Source organism: Manis pentadactyla, chromosome 2 (genome assembly GCF_030020395.1).
Source record: "Manis pentadactyla isolate mManPen7 chromosome 2, mManPen7.hap1, whole genome shotgun sequence".
NCBI classification, from domain to species: domain Eukaryota; kingdom Metazoa; phylum Chordata; class Mammalia; order Pholidota; family Manidae; genus Manis; species Manis pentadactyla.
This window is the reverse complement of record NC_080020.1, coordinates 229,716,889-229,743,179: the sequence shown is the minus strand read 5'-3', so window position 1 is coordinate 229,743,179 and position 26,291 is coordinate 229,716,889. Positions and strand designations below refer to the sequence as shown.

The 26,291-nt window shown below is 40.5% G+C and overlaps 1 protein-coding gene across 8 annotated transcripts in view; it reads right to left on the bottom strand.

Moving 5' to 3' along the window:
• Window positions 1-26,291, bottom strand: part of MBOAT2 (membrane bound O-acyltransferase domain containing 2) — a 161,887-nt gene that overhangs the window by 95,241 nt on the left and 40,355 nt on the right. The window contains exon 1 of one of the 8 annotated variants that reach the window (XM_057497468.1): window positions 2,533-2,758. The exons of 6 other annotated variants lie outside the window; for them this stretch is intronic. Coding sequence is in view for 1 of the 2 variants with exons in the window: in XM_057497467.1 (XP_057353450.1) it covers window positions 1,820-1,822 (3 nt within the window). In the remaining variant the exon portion in view is untranslated. Of the gene's footprint in view, window positions 1-1,819; window positions 1,839-2,532; window positions 2,759-26,291 lie in introns of those variants that run through there. One more of the 8 variants, XM_057497467.1, reaches the window with a different exon arrangement.

Genomic DNA, 26,291 nt, shown 5'->3' with positions numbered 1-26,291 from the left:
TACCTACTTCCAGAATGCAGACACACCCAGACACTCAAATAACTGCTCGAAAGGCCTTAAACTTTCCCAAACTGAAACCATATCCTTAGTCATCCTTTCATGGTGGGGTATTGTTGGGGAGGCCAATGAACACTGGGAGAGGTAAAGATGTAAGGAAACTAACACAGCCACGGAGTGTGGGCGGCCACTGCAGCCACGGTATGGGGGTAACTTCACAGACTGCCTCACTTAATCCTTAAAGCAAGGTGCCATTTCATCCCCATCTTAACCAACTCCAGGTCACTGGTAGCAACAGGTAAGATCCAGACTCAAATCCAAGTCTGACTGAATGCAGGCTGTTCAATGGCTGCCTCTCTAGTTTCAGAGAATGTCTGAAAGTCAGCCTTGATTGCTACTGGCAAAACTTTAGAAAACATACTACCTGATAGCAAAATACTGCCATCCTAGTTAACAAAACAGCAGCAGTGGCTACTTCGCACAGCGGATAAACGCATAACAAAGATCCTATGTGGAGTTCCTGTACATTTGGTTTGGCTTGTTACAGGTCAACTGTATACAAGCTTTCTTCCAAGAGGGAAGAAATTTACACTAAAAATATTTATTTTCTCTTTTCAAAACTATTTTGTTGAAAATATACCTATACAAATGACCTGCCAGGCCTTCAAAGAAATTGCCCAGGTAACTTGGGAGTGGGGTCTGGGAGAGCAGGCATTGAGCAGGAGGGGAGAAAGAAGCAAGGATGAAAAAAATCTTAGCTAATTAAAGACTTACTTATAGCACACCTCACTTTATATGAAAGGCCTTTTTTGAAAACTTGCACACAGAAGTACTTATAAAAGCAATAGTTGTAGACAAACCAGAAGATGCCCTTTAAGGAGCGTGTTGTACAGGAGGTGGTGAGAGAGGTACTTTCTTCAACACCAAGTGGCTCAACCATACAATTAAGTTAGTGTCTAGGCACTAAGGTTGAAAGCCTATTGCTCAAACATGGATGGCACTCCATAGTAACAGCAACAAGATTAACTTATTTTAAGGACAAAGTAGTTTTTAATAATACCCCAAAATAAATTTGTAAAAGCTTTCAGGAAGGCAGGGGTCCAAGGGAGTGGCAGACAAGTCATCAGCTCACCTCCTCCTCTGTTACTCACGGCGATCTGTAACTATGTGAGGTGACGGATGTCAACTAGCTTTCTGTGATCATTTTCACAGTATATCCAAATACCAAATCATTGTGTTGTACAATTTAGACTAATACCATCTTGTATGTCATTTACATCTCATTTAAATGAGAGAAAAAAGCATTTAAAGAGATTAAAAAGACTTTTTCAAAGAGAAGATACACATGTTACGGAAGAAAATACCAGTAGATTTTTCCATAAGAAGATTTTTTATGTATGGCAAAATGGAAAAAAAAAAAGCCAAAAGAGAAACTAGGGGAAAATATTTTCTGAAATATTACAGAAAAAAAAGTAATTTTCTTAATATAAAAGAACTTTTACATGTCCACAAGAAAACTATGAACTAACCAGTAGAAAAAGGCATGAACATTTATAAATAAACAATAAAGATCAGAAAAATCTCTCTCAAGCGTAAGAAGTGCAAACTTAACAGTCAGGGAGGCACTAAGCATGCTTCCCCTGAATGCTGCTAAGCCGTCAGGATGCCAGCACTCTACAGTTGGCGCACTGTCACTAAGCATATCTCTGAAAAGGGAATTTGATAATGGACATCAAACCTTAAAATGTATCCTTTACCAAGAAATTCAACCTTCACCCCCAGTAAAGTGGCACAAACAGGGCTAGCATACAAGAGGGCTCACCATAGCATTGTTCAAAACAGGGATGAACAATGTCCAGCAGCATGTTCAATAAAGGGTTTATTTCCCATCTGCAGAAAAGCAGCAGTTCCCATCAGCAGAAAAAGAGGCTAGGTAGCCCAATTACTGCAACTAGGGTAAGGACTTTTCTTTGGGAAAAACTGAAGTCATAGCCCATTTCCTAAGCTCTGTTGCTAATGCTGACTGCATTTTCCCGTGGGCCAGGCCCTGCTGTGCAGGTGCCAGTAGTACACGCCTCGGAGATCTCCGCCTTACCAGCAGTCCTGCACTCAAAATCCCCTGCCAGCTGCCTGCCCAGGCCACACCTCCCATGGGCTTTTGCACCCGGTAAGTGATGCAGCAGGGGCTCTAAGGCAGGCCAGTTCCCCTACACAGGCGACTCCAGCTTTGCAGACCCTTCCTGGAAGGGCACCACAGTCCAGGCTCCTCCTACCCAGCCCATCCACTGCACAGGGGTCAGGCTTGTAGGCGGCTCTCCCCGTCCTCCAGCTCCCTCCTCACTTGCTCCCCCAGGTACTTCCCCAGGGAGATCTCTGCACACCTCCCTGGCATCTGCTCTGCAGAGGATCCAAACTGATGCAACTGCTCAAAGCCCTTCACAATGATCCACTTAATTCTCACAGCAATCCTAGGTGATAAGCCTTAGTATCTCCTCTTTACAGATGAAGACCGAGAAACCAGATTCTGCCTCCTACCTTGAAAAACAAATTCCACAGATTACCAGTCCATCTCCATTGTGGTGGTCATTAGTGTTATTCACCTCCATCTGGTTCTCTGCTCCTCTGGGGACCTGAAGACTGATTTTCCTGACTCCCTGTGGTGCTAGCCTTGGCCAGTGAGTTAACAGCAGAAGTGATGTGTGTCACTTCTTTTAAATTACCAGAACAAGATCCTTCAGAGTTGTCTGTCTGCAATGTTCCAGAAATGATGAGCAAAGACCCCCCTGCCAAGTGGAAATTAGAGACTTTGTTATTTTAAGCCTGTGGGATCAGGGGACAGTTTGTTATCACAGCATGATCTAGTTTACTCTGACTTGGTATGATAACTAAAATTAGGTTTAGTTTCATGACAAGTTTAGTTTATATGTCCTGATAAGAATGTTAGAGATTATAGAATCTTATTTTATGTAATATAAATATAATTAATTTAAAAATATTTTATATGATAAATCTGCTATGCAAAAAATTAAAAGCTTCCACATATCAAAAAATATTAAAATAATGTTATAAGTAAAAATCTGGAATAAAAAATACATGTATGAGATTCATAAAAAGGGTTAGTATTCAAATGTAGAAATAATTCCTAAGTCAATGGGAAAAAACATTAATACACAACTCTCAGAAAAAAATAAAACTTTGATTAAAGTAGATTTTTTAAATGTGGTTAAAAGAATTGTGTAGCTCTGTATGCTTTGATATGGAAGACCACCAAGATATATATATTATGAAAAGTGTCAGTTGCAGAACAAAAGAAAAACAAAAACTATTTATTCACTGTTTAGTATACATTCATTCATTAACCATGTATTTTTCCTGCACTTATTATGAGCCTATAATGCACCAACAATGTACTAGACCTTTGAATAGTCTCTATACATCTTACTCATATATGCCACACATCATTAACTGCAGGTGCTCAAGAGATACCAGATAAGCTCCAGGCACAGACCATGGGCTTTTCAGGAAAGTGTCACATAACCCTCATGACCGTCTTGTGAAACCAGGCCCCCTTATACAAGAGTCCATGCTACATGCCACATGCTGCTCTGCTTCCATGTTCACACGCACAGGAAAACCAGACATCAGACTGTTAGATGTGGTCACCTCTAAGGAGGAGGCAATGGGAAGGACGCAGCCTTGAAATATTCCAGTATGTCCAATGCTACCCCCACAATGAAGCCCTCTGTGTAAACCCCTCCCTTCAGTCCTATTCCTTCCATTCCCTCCTGCCAAGACTAATCACTAGACGTTCAAGTGAGGATAATAAGTTTTTGTAAAAATGTGTAAGAGACTGTGTATTTTCTCTTCTTATGCTTTATATTTCCTCCCTTTTATTGGAATATGAGAACATATTTTCTGGGGTGTTCAAAATGCATATCAAGTTATACGTCTATCACTGAGCAATTTTCTGAACAGAGCTGTGCTGTCCAACATGATACCACCAGCCATACGTGGCTACTCCAAATTGAGCTGTCAAATACGTACTACACTTCGAAGACATGGTATGAAAAGGGATGTAAATACCTTATTAGTAATGTCATATTGGTTACATATTGAAATAATATTTAATATGCTGATTAAATAAAATGTTATGAACATTAATTTCACCTGTTCTTTGTACTTTTTAATGTGTCTATTAGAAAATTCAAAATTACATATGTATTAGTATTTGTGGCTCACATATTTCTACTAGACAGCACTGAAAAATCTGATATACTTTATTTTAAAAGTTTAAAATTTTGCTATGAAAAGTATTACATATACTATCCAAGAGTTTGCTAATTACCTCTCTATCAGAATTAAGCATTCTTATGTTCTAATATGTGCTAATGTTACTTTTCTAACAGTACAAGAGGCCCCGCCTTGGCGGAGGTGGGAGACCCCGTGGCCGAGGATCAAAGGGGTTCTCAAGGGCCCACAGATACAGAGCCTCTAGCATCACAGGCCATGTGCTCGAATCTACCTGTGCAAGCCCAGCTGTGCAATGATCACCTGGCACAGCTGCTCAGAGACAGACCTTGCCATTAGCCCCAGATTTTGTATTCCTGTAGTCTGAAAGAGGATCTTGAAATTGTATTTTCTTTTTAATTCCCCAGGCAAACCTTATGAACAGCTATGTTTGGGAGCTATGTCTTCATCAACCTATCTTAGCTACATTAGGTAGTTATGACAGGGCCCAAAGAGAAGGCAAAGAACTACTTTTTCAATCTCTAGTAAATAATACAAATTAAACCCACATAAAGATGCCATTAGATACATAGCAGGTTGCCAAAATCTTTAAGTCTGACAATACCAAGGATGGACGGGGTGACAAGGGATCTCTCATACTTGGCTGACTCAAGTACTTTGGAAAACAGCTTGGTGTTTTCCTGTAGGACTGAAGAGACTCAAACTGAGCCACTCAACTATTCAGAGGCATAACATGAGGACCAGGAGACATGTACAAGAATGCTCAAAACAGCATTGTTTATAACAGCCAAATGCTAGAGCAAACCTGATGCCCGTTAACAGAAAATGACTAAATATACTGTAATGTATTTGTACAATAGGGAACTACACCCAACAATGAAAATGAAAGAATTACAGCTTCTTACAACATCTGGATTAAACTCAACACACAATGTTGTGTGAAAGACCAAAGAAGCAGGCCTTAATGACATCACCACGCCGCTGAGCAAGCCCATCCTGGAAGAACACTATCCCTGGGTTACCACAAGGTAACAGACGTGCCCTTGGTAATGTCTCTGGAAGGATACCCCAGTAACTGGTAACAATCAGGGTAGAGGATAGGGGTAAAGGGAGATTTATTTTTCACTGTATACCCCTATCTACCTTTTTATTTTACACTATGGACATGTATTATCTACCCCCAAATAATTAAAAAGTGATACATGCTTGGTTTCCAATTTCCAAAAAAACACTGAGCAGCGAGATTGAAGATGGTAATTAATTCCTCCCTCTACTCTGCATCTGTATTGCTGATTTCATCTCACTAAGAGTACGGAATGGCAGCCATGTCTTAAAGGACATAATAAGCATTTTTAAACATGATTAGGCCATGGCCATGGGAAAAAACAACTCTTTCAAGCATAAACTCCACTACTGCCAGAATTGACAGTACAGAATTAGTGATACAGAGCTCATTTAATCCAAGAACTGCCAACCTCCCTACAAATAAAAAAAAATGAATTCAAACCAAAAATTTGGGAAACTTATAAACCACCATAAAAATCTACAGACTGTCCAATAAAGTAAGAGTGTGCACAAAATTCAAGTTGGACGCACAAACTGCCCTTTACTGCACCTCCCCTATCTCAGCAGTCTCCCAAATCTGCCTCTTTCCTCCTGGGCCTCCTCTCTCAGTCAGTGGGATTGCTTCCACCCAATTTCTCAATAGAAAACTATGGAAGCTTTACTCATACTCCGGGGCTTCCAAAAACACTTTTAAAATCATTTCAGTATAGCACTTGTCACTTACTAGTCTACTAGTCTTTTCCTTTAAGCTGTGAGCTTCTCAAGGCTTGGGAACAGATTTTTTTCTAAGCATTTCTACCCATCCCAGAGTGGAGTGCCTGGCTCCATCTGTGCTTTTAGTTCACTGAAAGGAAAAGTAGGGGGACAAATCATGCCTGAAGAGTTTGCTTAAAGTCAAGGGTAGTAGACTATTAAGAACATACCAACTCGTATTTATCTTCCATCCTTCTCAGGGGCTTAAAGCTCTTCATAGTAACTCCTACAGTTAGAAACTTGATAACCAGAAGTAAAAAATATGTATAAGCATAAAGATGCACTCTATTCACCATTCAGTAAATACTTACTGTTCAGGTACATGAACAAAATAGACATGGCAGTTCCTGCACCCACAGACTTCATAGGTCTGCAAGAAGACCAACAAACGAACAAGAAGATGGTTGCTAAGTAGCACAGCAGCACGGACTGGGGTCATGAGAACACAACATGGAGGGATGTATATGGCATGCCTCTTGGGACTATATCCTACCTCCTGAATTATATGACAACTGCCCATCGCAATAGCACATAAACACTGGATTTAGCCAGCAAAGAACGCTTCTCTACGAGGACAGGCCAGTCCCTTAGACACCAAGCTCTCTCCTCTTTGAGGTCATTAAAAACTGCCAGACTCCCAGGGGTTTATTAAGTGACCAGTCATGAAGTGTATTCTGAGATCATCCATAGAAACCAAAAACAGTAAGCTTTTCCAGGTGCACTGAAAAGAAGTGGAAAGCAAGTGATTTAATGAACCCCCACAAAGGCTAAAAGTGTGTGTTTTCTACCTACCTGGTTAATGAGAGCTATCTCATTTAATTCTAATCTTCACTATCCATATAAAATTCCTGTGAACTAAGAAGGAATTTATTTGTATTTGCCTATGCACTTAAAAGGTGCTAGATTAATTGTATCCACAGCTGCTAAATTATGAAGCTGAGGTAAAAGTGATCTGCTGAAATAAATTCAATCCAGATAAAAATAAATTTAAAAATTCACCATACACACATCCTAAAATATCACACAGAACACCAACACACAAAAGAAGGATTCATCTGCTCAATGTCCACAACACCTGTCAGACTCACTGACAAATGACTCACAAGGAGCTCATCCTTGAAAAGGAAAAAAGGGGGATAAATGTAACAAGGAACCATCTCTCCTTTTATTAAGAGGGTTTGGAGCATGTGCATGTACACCTCAGTATCTGTCTCTTAGGTGGCTACAAATAATAGGAGCAAATCAAAAGACTTGCTGAAAGGAGGAAGTAAGAGGAGTCTAAATTCACAGTGACTGGCCATAATCCTACTACGTCCACACAACAGGATGTTGCTTAGCAATGAAAAGGAATGCACTATTATGACACACATGACATGGATAAATCTCAAAACAAAACTAAGACAAGTGTGAGTGAGACTTACTTTGGGGAGGCTATTTCACTTCAGCTACATTATCATGCTTTGTGGACAAGGAACTGAAAGCAATTTTGCAATGAACACAGGTGTGGAACATAAATGCCTGTATTTCTCTCCATTCATCATATTCATGATATGAAAAGCTAGATGCATTTTAGTGCAAATTTCAATCACTTCAAGTTCCTCACTCCTTGTGACTCAAGAAACACCTGTTTTCAGAAAGAAGGGAGAATAAAGGCCATCCAGCCCAAGGTCCTCAAAAGAGAAGTAAAGTGAAGAGGCCCATTCTCTGGTGGAGTCCATCTCTGTGCTCCCGACTCCTAACTTCATATATGTAGTCTTGACTCTCCACTAGGCTGCAGGCTCATCTATTCAGTCACCCAGTAAACCTCCACACCCCAACATCTAACAAGTCTGTAAACTTCACTGTGGTCAAAAGGGAACTCTGATCCATCCCCTCCACTTTCTCCCTCAAAAGCACCCATCTCAGTACACAAACTGTTATCATAAAGTCAACCACTCAACCAAAAATTCTAACCATCACCCTTGAGGACTACTCATCCCTCCCCTTCCACATCGGACCCACCACTAAGTCCTTCTGCTCCGTCTTCAGGTGACACCTGCCCTGCGGGCCCTGGCCCCGACCTCATGGCTACAGCACTTCCTGCTGAACAACCACACCTCCAAGGTCTCCCTGGTTCCTCTCTGGCCTCCACAGGTCAGTCACCAAGCAGCAGCCAGTCACGCAGCCACATCCATTCCCAACCTTAAAACACTCTAGCAGACCGTCCACCATCATTAAAATAAAACCTTAACCCTGCTATATTTCTCTCACAGCTGACCTTTAAACCACACTCAACTTCTGTAACACCAACTCATTTCCTCCTCAAGGCCAAAGCCCTGCCCCCCAGACCTGGAATGCACAGAATCCGGGTACTTCTTCATTTACACCTGAACTCAGACCTCACGTCTTCAAAGCTTTGCAGACCAGACACGCTAAAGCAGCATCTCCAGTCGTTCACGGTCTCTCTCTCATGTCGCTGACTTTACAGTGCTTATCACTAACATTACCTTATAAATTTGTTTACTTATTTATATCTGTGAATAAAATGGATTTATTTATTAACTTATAAGTAGTGTAACTTATTCATTCATTCATTCATTCCTGCTATGACTATCAGAAGCATTACCCCAAGTAAGAATAACCTTTTCCTAATTTAACTTGAAAGCATTGATATCGAGGAGACTAGGTGCTACTGGATAAAAAGCACCCACCCTAAAAAAAAATTCAATTTCAACTGTCCTATTAATTTTATAAAGTTTCAAATTATGCCAAATACTCACTGTTCTCCTGGGCTGCCTCATTATCACCAGATTTCAGGTTGGTACAGTATCAACTTAAAAATATGTTGATTTCAGTTTGAAATTATACTGCCTCCCACCAAAAACAGTATACTTTTCAACAAAGTTCATGTCAATAGAAAAAGCATCACCTTTAATGATCAGCTTGGGATCTGAGACACTTTGCCTCAGCATCCTTCCCTAGTGAGCACGTACACATTATCCAATTGAGCCAATGTAAGCATTTTTAATTTCCCATTCCCACTTTTTTTTTAGAACTTTTAAAGGTTTCAGACACTGCTACCAAAAAAAATCACAAGTAATCATTGTGCCTCATGATGTCACACACTACTAATTGTCCTGTAATAAATCATTAAAATACTCACTAGTATGTACACTTCATGAGAATGGGGGTTTCTATTTTGTTTACTGTATCCCCCAGCACCTATTCCTGGCATATGACCAGCACTTAACAAATGTGTTCTGTTACATACTTGCACCCTCACATTCGTTTTTATCTTATTCAGACCACAATAATATTCCTAATATATGTGTAGTCTCTTCTTCCTATTGCTTGATACCAATTTAACATGAAGCAAGGGCTAAAAACTAATTAATTCTTTGATATAAATCACAAGCATTTGACTTTCAAACTGTATAGTGACACATGGTTAACTGATCACAGGAGACCAACATTGATCATCTCCTGTGGGGTGTGCTGAGGAGCCGTCACACAGTCATGATACAACGACCCCACTACCAAACTCTTAACAAGAGTAGGCAAGCTGAGCTCTTGGGCTAGGGAGGAAACCACAGCTGGAAGCCCAGCTGTACATCTCAGATTATCAAATATTTACACCAACTCCAAGGTGAATGTTAAGTAGCTACACACAGCTGATAAAGAAAGTCACCATCAACAGCAGCATTTTTGAATCATAACAAAGTAGCTCAATTTTGAGGTATGTTGCAAGGAATTTTTCACTAATTAAAGCTGAAATAGTAGAGTCTGTGAACAATTAAGTTTAATAAAGGTTATCCTAAAATATTACTCTTGCCCCTCATAATTCTAAGAAAAAAGCAGCAGAAGCAACTAGTTTCCTGGGAACTACACGTAACACAGTGTACAGAAATGGCAGTGTGTCTTATGTGAATGTCCCCTAGCACATCACAGCAGGCTGACAACTGTGGATCAAAAGTAAGCGGCACGTTCCTACCTAGTAAACTATAAAAACAAACCCTTGCTCCAGCTCTAACTAAGCAACCTTTGGCATTTATAGCCTCTGTATGCTGTACACTCTTAATGTGAAAATAAGAATAACCTCTATCTACATTTGTGGATTACCAACTTTACAAAAGAGAAAGAACAACAAACATTATACAGACTTCTGATCCTTTATCTGCCATGGTATGGTCTGCCAGCCTCCCTGGCCTGCTGGACAGAAGTGGAGCAGATTTAGACCCACTAGGGGAGCCCCACCTGTATGAGGCATCTAGAATAGCCAGATTCATAGACACAGAAAGCAGAATAGTGGTTGCCAGGGGCTGGGGCACAGGGAAATAGAGAGTTGTTTGTTTAATAGGTATACAGCTCCCATTTTGCAATATGAAAAGTTCTGGGGATCTGCTGTACAACAAGGTGTATACACTTAACACTACTGAACTACAGTTACAAATGGCTAAAATGGAAGTTTTATATATGTATATATGTTATCACAATTTTTAAATTTTTTAATTACTTTAAAAACAAATACGCAAGAACTTCTTCATCAAAAGACACCATAAAGAAAATGAATAATCAGCTATGAACTCAGAGAAGGCACTTTACAACACATAATGGATAAAGAAGATAGAGAACCTCTAAAAATAAGTAAGAAAAAGACAAACTCCCTGATTTGAAAACAAGCAAATGCAGGAATAAATATTTCACAGAAGAGAAAATACAAATGGCCAGGAACTATATGAAAACACACTAACTTCACTGTGCTCAGGAGAAATGAAAATGGAAATCACAAATACCTTTCTATACCCGGAAGACTGGCCAAAATTGATCAACCTGATAACAACAGGCGCTGGGTGCCGGCGAGGAGACCGAACAAGAGAACTCTAAGGCACTTCCGGGTGGAGTGTCTATTGGTGAAGGCAGTTTGGCATTATTTAGTAAAGTTAAATTTACATTCTCCATGACCATTAATTCCACCCCTAGGTAGATAAACCTCAGAGAAACTCTTGCCTGTGTGACAAAGAGACATGAACAAAAACATTTAGAGCAGTGTTGTTTTTAAGTAACGAAACACTGGAAGGTGCCCAAAGGGCCGTGGACAGGAGAACACATGTTGAGGTACAGTCACACCCAGCAGGAGTGAAAATGGAAGAACCACGCTACAGCCGTCAATAGAAATACATCTGGCAAACTGACTATTGATTTAAAAAGCAAGACTGGGAAGAGAAAATTCAGTATGAATCATTTAAATACAGGTCAAAAGTCAAAACTGAGCCAAACTCAGCACGTGTTGTTCAAAGATAGCCATGTTTGTGGTTAACACTATGAAAAAAAGCAGGGAGATGACAGACCCAAAGTTCTGGAAATCACTCCTCTCTTGGATGAGAGGGGGGCACCGAGGAGCTTGAACAAGTCTCCCTGCAGGTATGGGGGAGGTTTCTGGCTCCCTCTAAAAGCACATGGTGGTTGCATATAATCTCCTGCCAATATGGCTTTTAAAATCAACTCCCCGGGAAAGAGAGGATGGAATAATACAAAAGGCTCTAGAAACAAGTAAAGAATTTTGAGGGAAGGAAGGGAAAAGGGAAAACTATAAATTCCCCAATATTATCAACTTACTCTATTATCTAACTAATAACGGACCACCTGCTATAGCAACTTCAAGTCAGTAGCATTGGCCTGTGCCCTTCCCCTCCCCACTCCCAATCCGAGGAGGAACAACGTCACCACACAGGCTTGGCTTTCTTTAGACCTGCCAGCCCAGAGCCGGCTTCACTGTGTGGGCAGCGACTGAGGAAGCTGTATTCCTCCCGGGAAACGGCAGGCACCCAGCTGCCTGTTGTAACTCAGGAGTAAAGTCCTGGGACTCCATGAGTCAGCACAGCCAAGTGACATCCTCCAACCCAGCTTTTATCAGGAAGGCTGACAATCTGATCCATGTCTATCTGGCTCTTGTATCTCTAAGGTTGCCAAGAGAGGGTTATTGACTACTAGAACCCTAAAACTTCATTATCTCAATTTTATGTAAGTGGGAACTAAGAGGCTTCTTCAGCTTAGAGAGGTTACGTAACTAGTTCCAGGTTTCCAACCTAAAAAGTAGCATGATCACCATTTGAAATCGATGCCTCCCAACAAGAGAAAAATAAGTTACCGAATGGATAGGGCATTGACCTTAAGTTGAAATTCCAAAAAGCAAACAAAAGTTAATGCTAAACCAGCCATTTGTTCTATCATTTGCTACTGATGAATTATACACAGTTAGCTTTAAGAAATGAAACCTTAAAAAAAACAAGTTCCCAGTTCGTTAATAGAATAGACTAATATTTATTGAGCATTTGCTATGTGCCAGGCCCTATTCTAGGCACTAGGCGCTAGTGAAAAAAAACAAAGTCCCTGTCTCAGGGAGATTATATTTTAGTGAGAGAAACAGCCAATAAACAAATGAACATACAGTGTCAAAATGTATAAAATAATGTCATGTCAATCTTTTAAAAAATAAGAAACTAAAAGAGCAACACGACAAAGGGTTCTATTTTGAGATGAGGTGATCAGAGACAGCTTCCTTTAGAAGGCCTGGAGTAAGAAGCCACATTAAGTGCGGGAACCACATACAGATATCTGGGGAGCAGGAAGAACAAATGCAAAGGCCCTGTGGTTGGAACATACTTAAAATATTCAAAGAACTGTGAGAAGGCCAGTGTAGATGAAACAGAAAGGAGAAAAAAATGAAGGAAATGAAGGTCAAGCAGTTGGTAGTGCCAAAACATGGCAGTACTTGGGATTCTAAGTGAGAAGAGAATTCCCAAGAGGGCTCTGAGCAGGGCATGACCCTTGATTTGCACTAAATGTCTATCTTCACTTTCTTTACAATATATTTCCTTAAGTAATAAGACAACTTTTTGTTTCTTTTTCACCTATTGATAAAGAAATCAAGGAAGAGTGGAGTTTTTCAAACTGTTCTCAGGAACAGAACATAGGGCTTGCTATAAGGAGGAGGAAGGAAAAATGGGAGCATCTGCTCAGACATCCACGACACCTCCGTAGAGGTGGCTGAGGGCGGCCTTGAGCATAAGGCAGGCAGGCAGCATTAACAGGCTGTCCGGAGGCAGAGCGCCAGCATCAGCATCCCTTGACAGCACCACCCAGCCCACAAGTGGTTCCTTTCACGTTCAGTCTGACTCTGTCAAGACAAAACAAACTGGAAGGAGAACTTGTAGGCAAGTATCATGAAGAGGTTAAGCATAATGGTGAAATTCTAGAAGTGCTTTTAAGTAACTGATTTGTTTTAAAAAAAAATACTGGTAGACTTCCAAATGATTTAGAAACTAAAACATTAATTTAGTATCATTTTTCTAAAAACCAGAAATATGCAACACTAACATCTGACAACTGCCTGCAGAGGTAGGCACTAGCCACACAGAGGAGAGGAAGATCTAGTACCTGTACCAAAGAGCTCGGTCTTGTGGGGGAAATACCCTACTAGAGCGGCGCTTGGAAAAACAGTGTGCAGCCCTCACTTGGTCACAGCCAGAGGCCAGGTATAAAAGGAGACCACAAGCCACCTGATAAGGCACCTTCTCAATCCTTTCAGACAGATCACAACGGCACAGCAAGCAGGGGAAGCACATCCATGCTGTAAGCTGCCACTCAGCCAAGCGAGGCAGTAATGGTGACTTTCCAACATGCATGGGAGAACTTGCAAGTTAGAACAAGCCAAGGAAAGTGTGTAAGTATGAAGAAATAGAAGAAATGAAAATGTAATTTAAAATATTAAAGGAGAAAATAAATAATTTAAAAGAAAAAGTTGAAGTTCTAATAGTACTTTAAAAACCCATGATTCTGCATATTGTTTCAGACTCAAGAAACCTGTTTTCCTAAGGAAATAAACAGGTATATGCACCAAATGTATACATGAGGAAATTTACTGCAAAGAATTACCCAACCAAGGAATAATTAGATTGTGATATATCCAATGATTGAACATTATAAAGGTTTTGGAAATCAATTTAATAAAATTGGAGACGATTCTCAAAATGTTAAGTAAAAACAAAAGGTTACAAAAATTTTATTATCAGTATGCACCCAACTTTAAACATACATACACACACACACACACACACAAAGTTAGAAAAAGTTGTCTTTGACTTTTGGTGAATTTAAATGGATGATTTTTAAATTTTTATCTTTATACCTTTTGGTATTTTTTATATTTTATATAATATATATGTATTACTCTTTAAAGCAGAAAACATACAAACTAAATTCAGTTCCTATTAAGGTACATAACATATTAGTGGAAATACAAATGAAATTAGAAATGCACAATTTCAAATACATTTATATGTTATAAAAGGAGAAGTACCAGCTTCCAAAGAGCAAAATACATGAAATACCTAATTTCACCCACTTTTCAAGTTACAGATGAACTGAAGTTCAGTTTTACCTTGTTATTCAGCCCAAAGCCCAAAGCCCAAACTATTCTGCTTTAGTTGGGATCTTGGCCTGAAAAGGCTGAATGGTCTAAGGACTATCTCCTCGTCACTTTCTGAGTCCCTGAATTTGTCACGTATGTCGATTTTATCATTTGAGATAGCCTATTGTCCTTTGTGACCAGCAAAATTACACCAATAATGCAAACAATGCATGTCATTCATATTTACTGTTCATATATGAACATTAACTTTCAAATATATAGAGAGACAAGCATTCTATATTTAATTTGGAGAGAAATCACCTTCTGTAATTTTTATATTAATATTTTATCACTTAAAATATAAATACATGTTTATTATTAAAAAGTAAAATGTCATTATAACTGATGGATAGGAAAACAATAAATCAACATGAGCACTGAGAAATGTGCATTTATATGACAACCATAGGGACAACCTTGCATCCTTTGAGCCAAATATTTACAAACTTTTTGAAGTCAGTAAGAGATCAGATTATTTCATAATTTTATTACTTGTAAACTGGTTTAGTGTGCTAACATAAAGCAAAATAAATTTTAAGAACCATATTTGATTTTTAGTTATTTAGCTTCACTTAAGTCATGAAAAAAGATGTTTTTTAATGAAAAGCTCTATTAGAGAACTCTACACATCTTGTGTGAATGAATTAAAAGCAGAACAATTAGCTTTGCCCTCTCAGTTTCACAAGGAGAAAAACCCTACAGTCACACATATTAATAGCCATAGTGAATCATACACACATAATAAAAATACATAAGGAATATGAAAAAGAAACAAAAAAGGAAAGTAAGGCTGAAAGAGAACTGGAGTATACAAAACATGTTTGTTCTCACTAATTAAACCTGAGATCAACAGTCTTCACACGAATGTTGTAGAAGAGAATTCCTATTGTTTTCAATTTATGGAGGGAAACAGATGTTTGCTGAAATGATCAGAGTACACTGTCGATAATTTTCAGGAGCTGAAGACAAAGAAATTTTTGAGATTTGCCTAGGTAATACTCAGCTTTAACTCAATGTTGATTTTAACCCTCAGCCATTAGAATTTGACAAAAAATGTGACTGGATTTAAGTCTACCCTTCAACCCTTATTTAAATGCAGTCTTAGGTCACCCCCAGCATCTCATCCATGCTGCTTGGACAAGCTCTTTTTTTCACACCTGAACACACGGTCACCCAGCTGAGTGCTCAGTGAGCCCACTGGGTCTAAAGTGGTATCTGGGGCGTGCCTAGTGCTTACCATCCCTGTCTCAACTGTACTGTCTATGAAAACAAGCTTATTACCCATCACCAATTTTATTTTTATTTTTAGTACAACTATAGCTATTCAGAAATGGAACTGGCTGCCCTAATAAAGGGAGCAAACTCTCCATCACAGACATATTCGAGGAGAAGCCAGCTGACCATTCACCAGAGATTTCCCAGAGAATATTCTACTTCACACTGCAAATTCACACCAAAGGTGCAATGACAGTGATGGCTGACATTTATAGAGTACTTACTATGCACTAGGCTCTGCCTTGCAAAGCAAAGCTCGTGCGACTCACCAGCTTGTGATGCTCAGTGTCAGAGCCACAACCTAACACCCAGCTGACTCTTAAACCCATGATCTTAAGCACTAGAATCTTACTCCGTGAAATGTGTTTGCTGTCCTATCACCTAAATCACCCGCCCTGCCCACCTGCCCTCTCGTCTCTGACCTGGAGGCCTTGCACAAAGCCTGGCAATCAATCCCTATTTACTGAAGGAGTGGGCCTGCCCCTGATTTCCTTTGCACTGTTTCCTCAACTACAAGCTGTATTTCTGCTCTGGGAGATGCCAGGGAATCTTACCCTTCAAATTTTGGCTGAAAAGTTACCTTGGCCTAACCAACCCAACCCCAAGCCACAGCTGCTTTTCCATAGATGTCCACAGAGTTGTGGGGCCTGCCCTGCTCCCCCACTGCAGCAGAACCAGCTAGGCAAGGCTGCCCAGATAGGCGACATTTACTACACTGCACCCTCAACCCCACCCATGTCCTTTCTGTGACCTGTCATCACGTGACAAAGCTATAGCAAAAGGAATGTGAGTCAAAGTGATGTGTATGCGCCACTTCTGGCCAATGGCTGCAACCACAGCCGTTCTTCCTCCTCCTTGTTTGCTGGATGACCGGAGCGCTCCAAGTTTTCAAAGTATGGTCTCCTGACCAGCAGCAGTAACGTCACCTGTGAACCTGTTACACTTTCAAATTATTGGGCCCCAATGCAAACCTACTGAATAAAAAACTAGTCATAAGACCCAGCAATCTGTATTTTAACAAATATTGCTGAGGATTCTCAGGCAACCTCAAGCTTAAGAACCAATGACCTAAGCAATCTGGCCTCAACCAGGCCAATAATCAGGCTCCAGTTACCAGAACAATGTGTTGGAAGGAACACACATCTTTGTATGACTAGGTGGGGCAGAACTATCCACCCACCTGGACCATTTACACTAATACTGTTTTGTGAGAAAAATAAACTTCTGTTATCTTTAAGTCACTGACTTATTGTTGGGACTCTATTGCAGCAGCCTTATCCAAACTAATCCCAACATCTCTGATTTCTGACAGTCATTGACATGCTGTAAATATTTGGCAGTCTTTCTCCTCCCAGGAGACCAGAAGCTCAAAAGCCAGAACAGCTCTTACTCAAATCTGCATCTCAGGATCTAATAAAAACCCTGGCCAATACTACCTACTTGAAGAACAATGGTATCTGCTTATCCCTTTCTATATTTACTACCAAAATGGTAATTCCTCACATCTAAAGTGATACCAATAACCTGGCAACTTTCTTTTTATAAAATTGTTCTGAAAGAACCAACATTCACTTTCTAATTCTACAATTCTCAGACTGATGCCAATTTGTCAAAGGTTTGTCTTCTAAACTATATACCTAGTTTACTTGATTTCCCAATTCAGAGAAGAATCTTGACTTTGATCACAGTCCGTCATCCCCTTATGATGTGTAACTTACAGTGATACATGAAACATTGGGCTTTGCTTACTTCACCCTGCTTCACTCCGTCTATCACCCAACATAATATGATGGCTAATCTGTTTACTAATCCACATTACCAACAAGCACATCAACCGGACTGCCTTCCTCCTTCAGCTCCTACAAGAACTAAAATTCCAGAGTCATGAATTTACCAAATCTAAAGTTTGGGACAAAATAGGGAAAAGCAGTTCAAGATTTTCATTATTTTCTAGTTTTCTGCTTCCAATGCAATCAGTACAAAAGGAGAGCAAACCAATAGCAGCCTTTTGGTACTATTCCCAAGTATTCTGTCTTTTGTGAAATGGACCCAGCATCCTTTTGTCTTTAATATTCCAAGCAGGATTTTTTTTTACATCTTCTGAAGTTTTCCTACCAAGCCACATTCCTAACAAAGTTACTTTATAAATCGCTTTACAGTCCTGCGTGGTAAAGCTCTGCATCTATGCCCAAAACCTTGGAACAGCATATTTCTCCATTAATTTATACTCCTATACCTTAAAAAAGAAAACCTAATGCTTTAGAAATGAATCCTTCCAATCTATACAGAAACTATAATAAGTAGGCAATTCAAAAATACCCCAAATTCTACTCTTTGATTTTGATTAGTTTATCAAAATTTCCATTCAAATCTAATGGAAAGTTGAAGCTCAATGCAGTAATGCCAAATATACCAAGATACTCCTTTACTGTATGGCTTTTAAAAATATTTTCCAAGAACAAAAGAAGACATAACTAGTTTCATACTACAGGAAAGATACAGGGACCACATTACAACAAGATTATAACCTTAGCCTACAGTCCTCCAAACCATCCCCTCAGGTACTAAATACTAGTAAGGGCGCCTCCACCCTGCCCTCTGCCTTCATCCTCTCGGCCTACTCAGATGCCAAAAATCTTTGTCACATCTATTCTTTTACGGAGCTAACTTGAACAGCAGTGCCAGTCCCAGGATTAGAAAAGGCATGCTAACACTCACAGTGAAACATACTGAGATTAAACTCCAAAGCCTGAAGAGTTATAAAATAAAATTTTCTGGCCCAAATTCAATACACACTCCAAAAAAACTGAGAAACTAACAGGGGCTTATAAGGCAGTGAAGACCTTTCCAAGTACTACTTTTTTCTCTACTAGCTACACATTTTTTAAAATGTCACACCCCATAAAATAGCCTTGACAACTTAGACCAACTAATAATTGTAATACCAGAACTGCAAAAAGAATAAAATGAAATTCCAGCCTTCCCGTTTTAATGGGATATTAACTTGCAAGATTATTTCCAAGATCTGACCCTCTCCAAATGAAAATAACTAGTCAGATAAAACTAAAATTCTCCTGGCCAATTTAAAGATGAAATTACTAAGTGATGAAATGTAAGAATTACATCTTCAACTGTTGCCTGGCACAGTTTCCAAGCCTTCCATGATCTTGAATGCCCCATTACGGTTCTAATCTGACCTGCCCATGTTCCTTTGAAGTCTCAGAACAGGAAAGCACACTCCAGATTGGTAACTTCCATCAACTATAAGGAAACTACTACTTCCTGATGGCCAATATGCTAAATCTAGCCCTAGGTATATTATTTGAGCTATATATATATATATATATATTTTTTTTTTTTTTTTTTTTTTTTTTTAAATAACATTTTCATAACAGAGTCCCTGCTTCCCTTGAATTAATCAGCTTTGGTAACCATCAGCTAAAGTAAGCAGGGGTTTTCCTTTTAGGCTGGGCATGGGCTTTCCAGACAGTCATGCTGTCCATACATGAACATCTACATGAACATTCACTAGGTTCCTTGTCTGGTGCCCTCTAGACACCTGAATTTGTAATACACGTTGGCATCAGCTGTTTCACCAAACCCATGACCTGGTCAGCTAAATAGCACCTTACAATAAATGAGAACTCCCAGGGTTTATTCATAAACTTTAATGCTGGTCTCAGGCAATTTGCCTTCTATACAATTAATTTCTAGAACTTCATTGCAGGTCTTTAGACTTAGCTTTGAAATTTTATATTGTTAAATTAAATGCATTCAATTCAATCACTAATCACTATTTATGGAGCACCCAGGCGACAAGTGGTTTTGAAAATGCAATGGTTTTACAAAAGACAGAGCCCCTCTCCATTCAGTTTCAACAAGGTAACTATCACTTGAATATCTTTCCTGTATTATAATTCTACATGTAATTTAGTTTCAAAAAGATAACGAAAGGATTAAAATTTTTCTATTTGTTTGTATAAGCAGGGAGGTATTTATTTTATTTTAATACACATGTAACTGAGTAACTCATTTATTATCTACAACTCTGGCCTTCTGCAAACACCTAGGTTGACACAGAAAACCCTCTAAAAACTAATAGAGTTTCTTTGGGGTTATGGATGAAAACAGAAAGCATGTTACCTTTTGGTCCCATGTCCAGACCAGAGCAGGGCAAGCTGGTCAGAGGCCTGGACCTTCACGGAAGAGTGGGGTACATCTGCTTTGAGGTTGGGGGTTCCCCTAGCTTCCTCACTCCACAAGGACACAAGCTACCGGGGAGGATCTGCTCATGGCACCTGGAAGCTGGCTGGGGGGCGTGGGGGATATCCCAAAGGAGTCCTTTAGGAGGCCCCCTGAAAGCAGAGCGTGCAGGGCACTAAAAGCAGCAGCACTTCATGCTTTATGGATACAGACCATTACATACTCTGAAGGCTTCTCTTTTCTAAGTCTCTTAATAACAATGCTGATAAAGCTTCTCTTTCAGTCACCCTTTATCACCTGACACTGTAATCATCTAGCTGAAAATGGTACCTCTCAGAGCTATCTTTATTTTCATTTGAATAATCAGTCACATTGCCAGAAAATTCTTCAATGCTTTTGCATGTTTTCTTTTAAGTAACCCTCTGAAGAAAATAAAAAGTCAGCTGAAAAGATTTGCGTGGCCTCCTCCTGATGCACAATCTGCTGTGCAGTCCCCTGTGGGCCTCACCACAAGCCCCTTAACTCCCAAGGCTCTGCAGCCCGAGGAAAGCGAGTCACAATGACCTGAACCTGATTTGGGGAGCTCAGCTGGCTGAGCTGCAAAGACAAGGAAGAACTTCCTTCAGGGAAGGGTCCCTACAGATTTCCCAGCCCCACCATCTGCCTTCCAGCAAGGCAGGGTGTGAAACCAAAGACAGACTGTCAAAGAGTGGTGTTCCCAGGAAACGGATCTACAAGATCTCCCAGAGACCCTCCCACAGCCCTCCACTGGAGCACTCTGACCCTCCTGGGTCCACCACCGGCCCTCCACAGCAGGAACCTCTACCGTGCCCCTGACCAGCTCCTCTTAGCTATTGTTCAAAAAGTTTGAAAACCACTGTAGTAGACTGCAGCCACTCCTTCACATCCTGAGTGTCCAGCACGCTCTCTGGCATACAGGACATGCTCACCTACTTGCAAAATGGATCGCTGAAAACATGCTGATAGACAATGAAAACCCTGTGGGATGGGCCTTCATCTGGTCAGTACTCTGTCCTCCACAGCCCCTGGGGAAGCACCCCTGCAGGTAGTAACCCCGAACACTGACTGGGCTCTCCCTGAGCGCTCGGCCAATCTCACACGCACTGCTTCCTAATGCCAACCACAACCCTCCAAGACGGGACCCACGATCTGCCCACTTCAGAGACGGGACCCTGAGGCTTACATAGGCCAGTCAAGGCTAAGGTCACACACTCAGAAGTGGTATCAGACTTCGAGGCAGCCCAGCTCTTCACGACATCAGTCCCGCTTACTCCAAGTGCACTGTAGGCTAATGCTGTCCCTGTGCCTCTGAGATACAAACATGAGTGAGAAGAGGACCCTATTCTTGAGGAACTTACAGCCTGGCAGGGAGGAGGAGAAAATAAGCACACACAAAAAATTAAGTGCTACACATGGTATCAGAGCAGGTTAAAGCAGTCAAAGGGCAGGAGGGAATTGATTGCTTGGGAGGCCCTACCAGCAAGGGTGGCCAAGTCACTCAGAAAGCAAAGGGGGATTATCGTACCACTACTTCCTAGAGTTGGAAAGATACACACATTTGACAAGCTGCCAGTGGAAAGGGCAAAGACCCCCGAAATGTACCCATTACCTTCTTCCTAAGACAGAGATTTGGGTGATCCTAGGCCATGGCTGTGCGGCGATGGCTGGAGTCAGGAGTAGGAGGCTGGGCGGAGTGACTCCGAAGCCTCCTCTGGGGCACGGCCTCATTACAGAAATGCTGCAGCGGCGTCAAGGCAGCTCCCTGCCCAGCTCCACGCGGGAGGCCCCTCAGGTAGGAGGACAAACCCAGGAATGGTGCGCGTGCCTGTTATACACACAACGCAGGCCCGAAAAGGGGGCGCCAAGTGACTGGCAAGGATGCGCCACATCTTAAAAAGCCTCATCAAGGAGATACAGGCTTTAGTTGGATATTGAAAAGAACCGGCTTCCTGGGCTAAAATAAAGGGTGGGAGGCATCTCCGGCTGAGGAAATCACTTAATCAAAGACACCGAGTTAAATGACAGGAAAATGTGTCGAGGGGAACTCTAAGTAACAGCACTTCAAGCAGCAGTGGTCGGGGGTCTAAATTCCAGCTGTACCACCTCTACACGCATGGCTTTAAGCAATCACTGCTCCTGTCCTGGGAGCCTGTGAGGGTGTGAGGAATGGGGGGTCTGGGGTCTGAATAACAAAAAAGGAGCTAGCAGCCATCCTTAAGAGGCCCTAAGTCTCTCCTTTAGGTCAGCGGTCCTCAAAGGCATGCATGTAGTAAGACCAGCTGGAACAGGCTCTCACAAGGCAGGCCTCACATTCAGGAGGGACCCCAGATTTAGACTTTTGACATTTTCCACACATGAGGTCATATGTACAGTTACTAGAGATACAATGACAGGGCTGAAAGAGACATGCACATCATTCAACTAAACACCTGTCCCATTTCAGGGCCATGCCACCTAAAGTGCACTTGGAACTTTATTTTCCCAAATCTCATGCACAGTTACACTGCATTATATTTTGGAGGTTACAGGTTAAGTGGCTATATGAAAACACTTACAAAATACATCACATTGTATGACCTTTTAATAATATGGAGAATCTTAAAAAATGTGGCAGGTAGTGATCTACCTCTGAGGTGGGAGGGAAGGGGACAAAAAGGAGCCTCGTCCAAATGCAAGTTCCCTGGCCCTCATTCAGTAGGTCTGGGTAGACATGGAGAACATATATTTTTAATAATAATCCCAAATTATTTTTTATACAAATGGTCTCACAGCCACTTAAAAAACACTGCAATAGGCAGCATGGAAGCTGCAAGAGTTTTAAGCAAGGAAATAACTGCTTAGTATTACATTTCTCCAAGTTGCCAATGGATCTGACTATTAATGTTGCAGGCAGGAGCCTGGTTACAATGGTTATAAGAGTGAACAGGCATTAGGCAAAAAGAGAGAGCAAGAATGTACTATTCCTTCAAAATGCATAACTAAAAAGAAAAAGACAGAATGAGATGTGCATAAAGGGGCCTGACAAAAGGCTTTTATATGTGAACACACATAAAATTCTCCGGTAGGGGAATGAATGGCACTGTAAAATGCCTACTAGTAATCACGATGATCTGGAGGGTATTTAAAAGCCTTCCAGATCCACCCTCCACTGTACCCTGTGCCCTCTGAAGGGGACCCAGAAGGAGGTGGAGGATGGGAAGGAGGGACTGGCACTCATCCTCATCCTGAGCCCCTGCAATCCCCCTGGGATTCTGCTCCTTCCTGCCCCTTGCCCCTCCAGACCTAGTGAGCTAGTAATCCTTGCGGATTCTCCTAAACCTGCCACTATCTTAGTAAACAGTTTTTAAAGTCTCCTTGGTTACCTTGTTCAATCTGTCTCCTACCAGAACCCTGATAGATACATATAACGGTAAGCAGAATATAAATGCCAGAATAGTGCAAAATCCAAAATGCTTTTGTGGTCCAAATAAGAAGTCAGTCACGTCAGGTGGGATTCACAAGAAAATTTACTTGCAAGGTGCACTGGAAGCAGGCTTGGAAGCATGTCAGGATTTTGATAAGCAAAGGAAGAAGGGTTGTGTCAGTAGCATCTGCTCAAATCTCCTGAGCCCTGATTGCATCTCTTCACCCGTTAGCTGGTTTCCCCCCTTCCACACCCTACCTATCTACCAAAGCATAACTCCAAGCTTCACCTATGGCATTCACAAAACCATTAAATGATCACTCTTCTGGGGGCCATGTTTATGGCTTGTCTTACTTTGAAGAAATCTTGCCAAATTCTATGATTATAGAATCCAACCTGTTACACAGACTTCAGGCAAAAGTTCTGTATGAGCTGTTTTCATTATTTCCCTGGAAAGTCAATCCTGATGGACCACAATAAACAGAGACAAGGGTTATTTGTACCTATTGAGGCAGTGACAACACAGGAAGCTTTTTTTAAAAGCAGGGGACAAAGAACTCTTGAAACAGTAAAGAAGCAGAAAATCCACGTGTGACTCAAAATTCAAAACTAGATTTAATCCTAGTTTAATCACTGTGTGGGCAAACCACTGAACCTCAGCCTCTTATTTCCCTTCCTAAAAAGGAAGTCCTGGAGATTAAAAATGGGATACACATGAACAGATAGTAACTTCTCACATATTAAACTCCAAATATTTCATAAATATAATAAAAATATAAACTCCAAATATTTCATAATTTGTAAAGGGTAAAGGACTGTGTGTGGAACATAAACTAGGTGCCAGGCACGTTACATAGATTATCTGTTTTAAATCTTCACAATAATCTACAAGTAATACTATTTATTATCTTTATTTTGCAGATGAGAAAATTGGGCTTAAAGAAAAATACAGTAATTTGCCAAAGAGCACAAGACCAGCAGAGTCTGGTTTCAAACCCAATAGTGCCATTTCCAGGACACCATTGCACTCCTCCTCTATGGATAAAGGGCAACAGAAGACAGGACACCAACATTAGCTGCCATTTTCAGGGTATGTGGTACTTGGCTTAGCTGCTTCTGATTAAAGAGAGGCAGTCTCAACTCTTACTGTTGAAAACATCTAAAAATTTATTAGCCCATTTTCCTCCCTTAAGTTGTTATTTATATTCCCTCCAACTCAGTCAAAAAAGAATTTGGGGCAGCTTCTTCAGTTAGTGAAACAAACACAGAATCACAGAATTTTAAAACTAAGCACAACACACATTTTACACAGGAAAAACTCATTTATGTAAAGTGACATATCTAAAATTAGCTGACTGACAGGGTCTAAAATACAGATTCAAGCTTCTTTGTCCCATATGCCTTCCTTATTAAAAGGAATCTTCCACGGCAGATTGTCAGCATTTCAGGGTTCTCATGATAAAGACATGCTCCTTATGGGTGGAGAGGCAGACAGGATAGACAAACAAGTTCAGTATTTATGTCCTAAAACGAGAGCATTCAAGTGGCAACTTTAAAATAAAATAAATCCTTGATTTGCTTCTTTTGTTGCTATTCACCTCCATCTCCTAAAAGAGGAGTCATATTCTTAAGGTTCACTACTGGGAATGTCACTTATCTCTTCATTTACAATATAGGGTTCATCGTAGTACAGAAGTAAAGGGGCATTGAAGAAGTTAATGTTTTACACTATTCTTTTTCCTAGTATATTACTTCAGTTCATTGGTTGTCTATATAGTACACAGGAGAAGTATACAGAAAAGGTCAATCAACAAACTGACCAAAAAGCCCCCACAATTTCATAAGCCTCCACATTCCTTTTCTCTTACATACACACGGTTTTCCCTATCCCAACTATTTCCACCAGCCCTTCAGTGTTTGGCAAGTTCTGTCTCGCCACCCTCTCCTCCAAAAATACAATGGCAACCCAGATCTAAAAAAAACAACCCAGCTATCAAAATTATTTGCCTGGTATTAAGACTATGAATTGAAATTGATCTTTTATTCAAATGCTTAATACCATATATTATGTATGAAGTACATATATGTAAGATATATATATATATAGTATATATAACTGAACTTCAGGCCTTGAATTTTATCTGACTTTGTAAGGTGCTGTGAAGATTCAGTTGAATAATATAATGCATGAGAGATATGTGTAAGCTGTAAGGTGTTGCCCAGGATAATTATCACTTGACTTTGCAGGATCAGTAACTCACAGCAGGTTGTCGTCCCTCCCTGACCCCACCTATCTTTATCTTTTCCTCCCTCCTCCAAAGCTTTCAAAATGCTTGAGTTTCCTCTTGTCCCTATCCTCACCCTAAAAGTTCAGCACATCATCTCTAAACAATGACCCTGTCCCCAAAAGAACTGTCTGATGAGGCCAGTCTCACCTGACAGCAGTCTGGCCCTTGTCTTTGGTATAGCTCTCCCTTATCCAAATCCTCCTCAGAAGCCCCCTTTATACACCCCTTTAATGAGAACCACCACCCTAGAACAAATTCACCTGAAAGACAAGACTAGAAGGGGAAACATCAGACGTAAGGTATTTTTTGTCTTAAGGCATCATTCAACTTCACTAGATAGATTTTATATTTTTATTTAAATTTAAGGCCCACTGAACAAACACTATGGTTATCCCAAGGTCATGTGGAATTCTAAGGAAAGATTAAATACAGGAGTGTAAGGCAAAATCTTTTGCTCCTTTTCCTTGTCTATTTTTATTGTAAAACGTTTCCTCCTTTCTCTTCAACCTACCTTGCAATGTACATTCTTATATTCCATACATGCCAATAATTTCTATCATTTCATAAAGTACACATGCTAGTAAAAAAA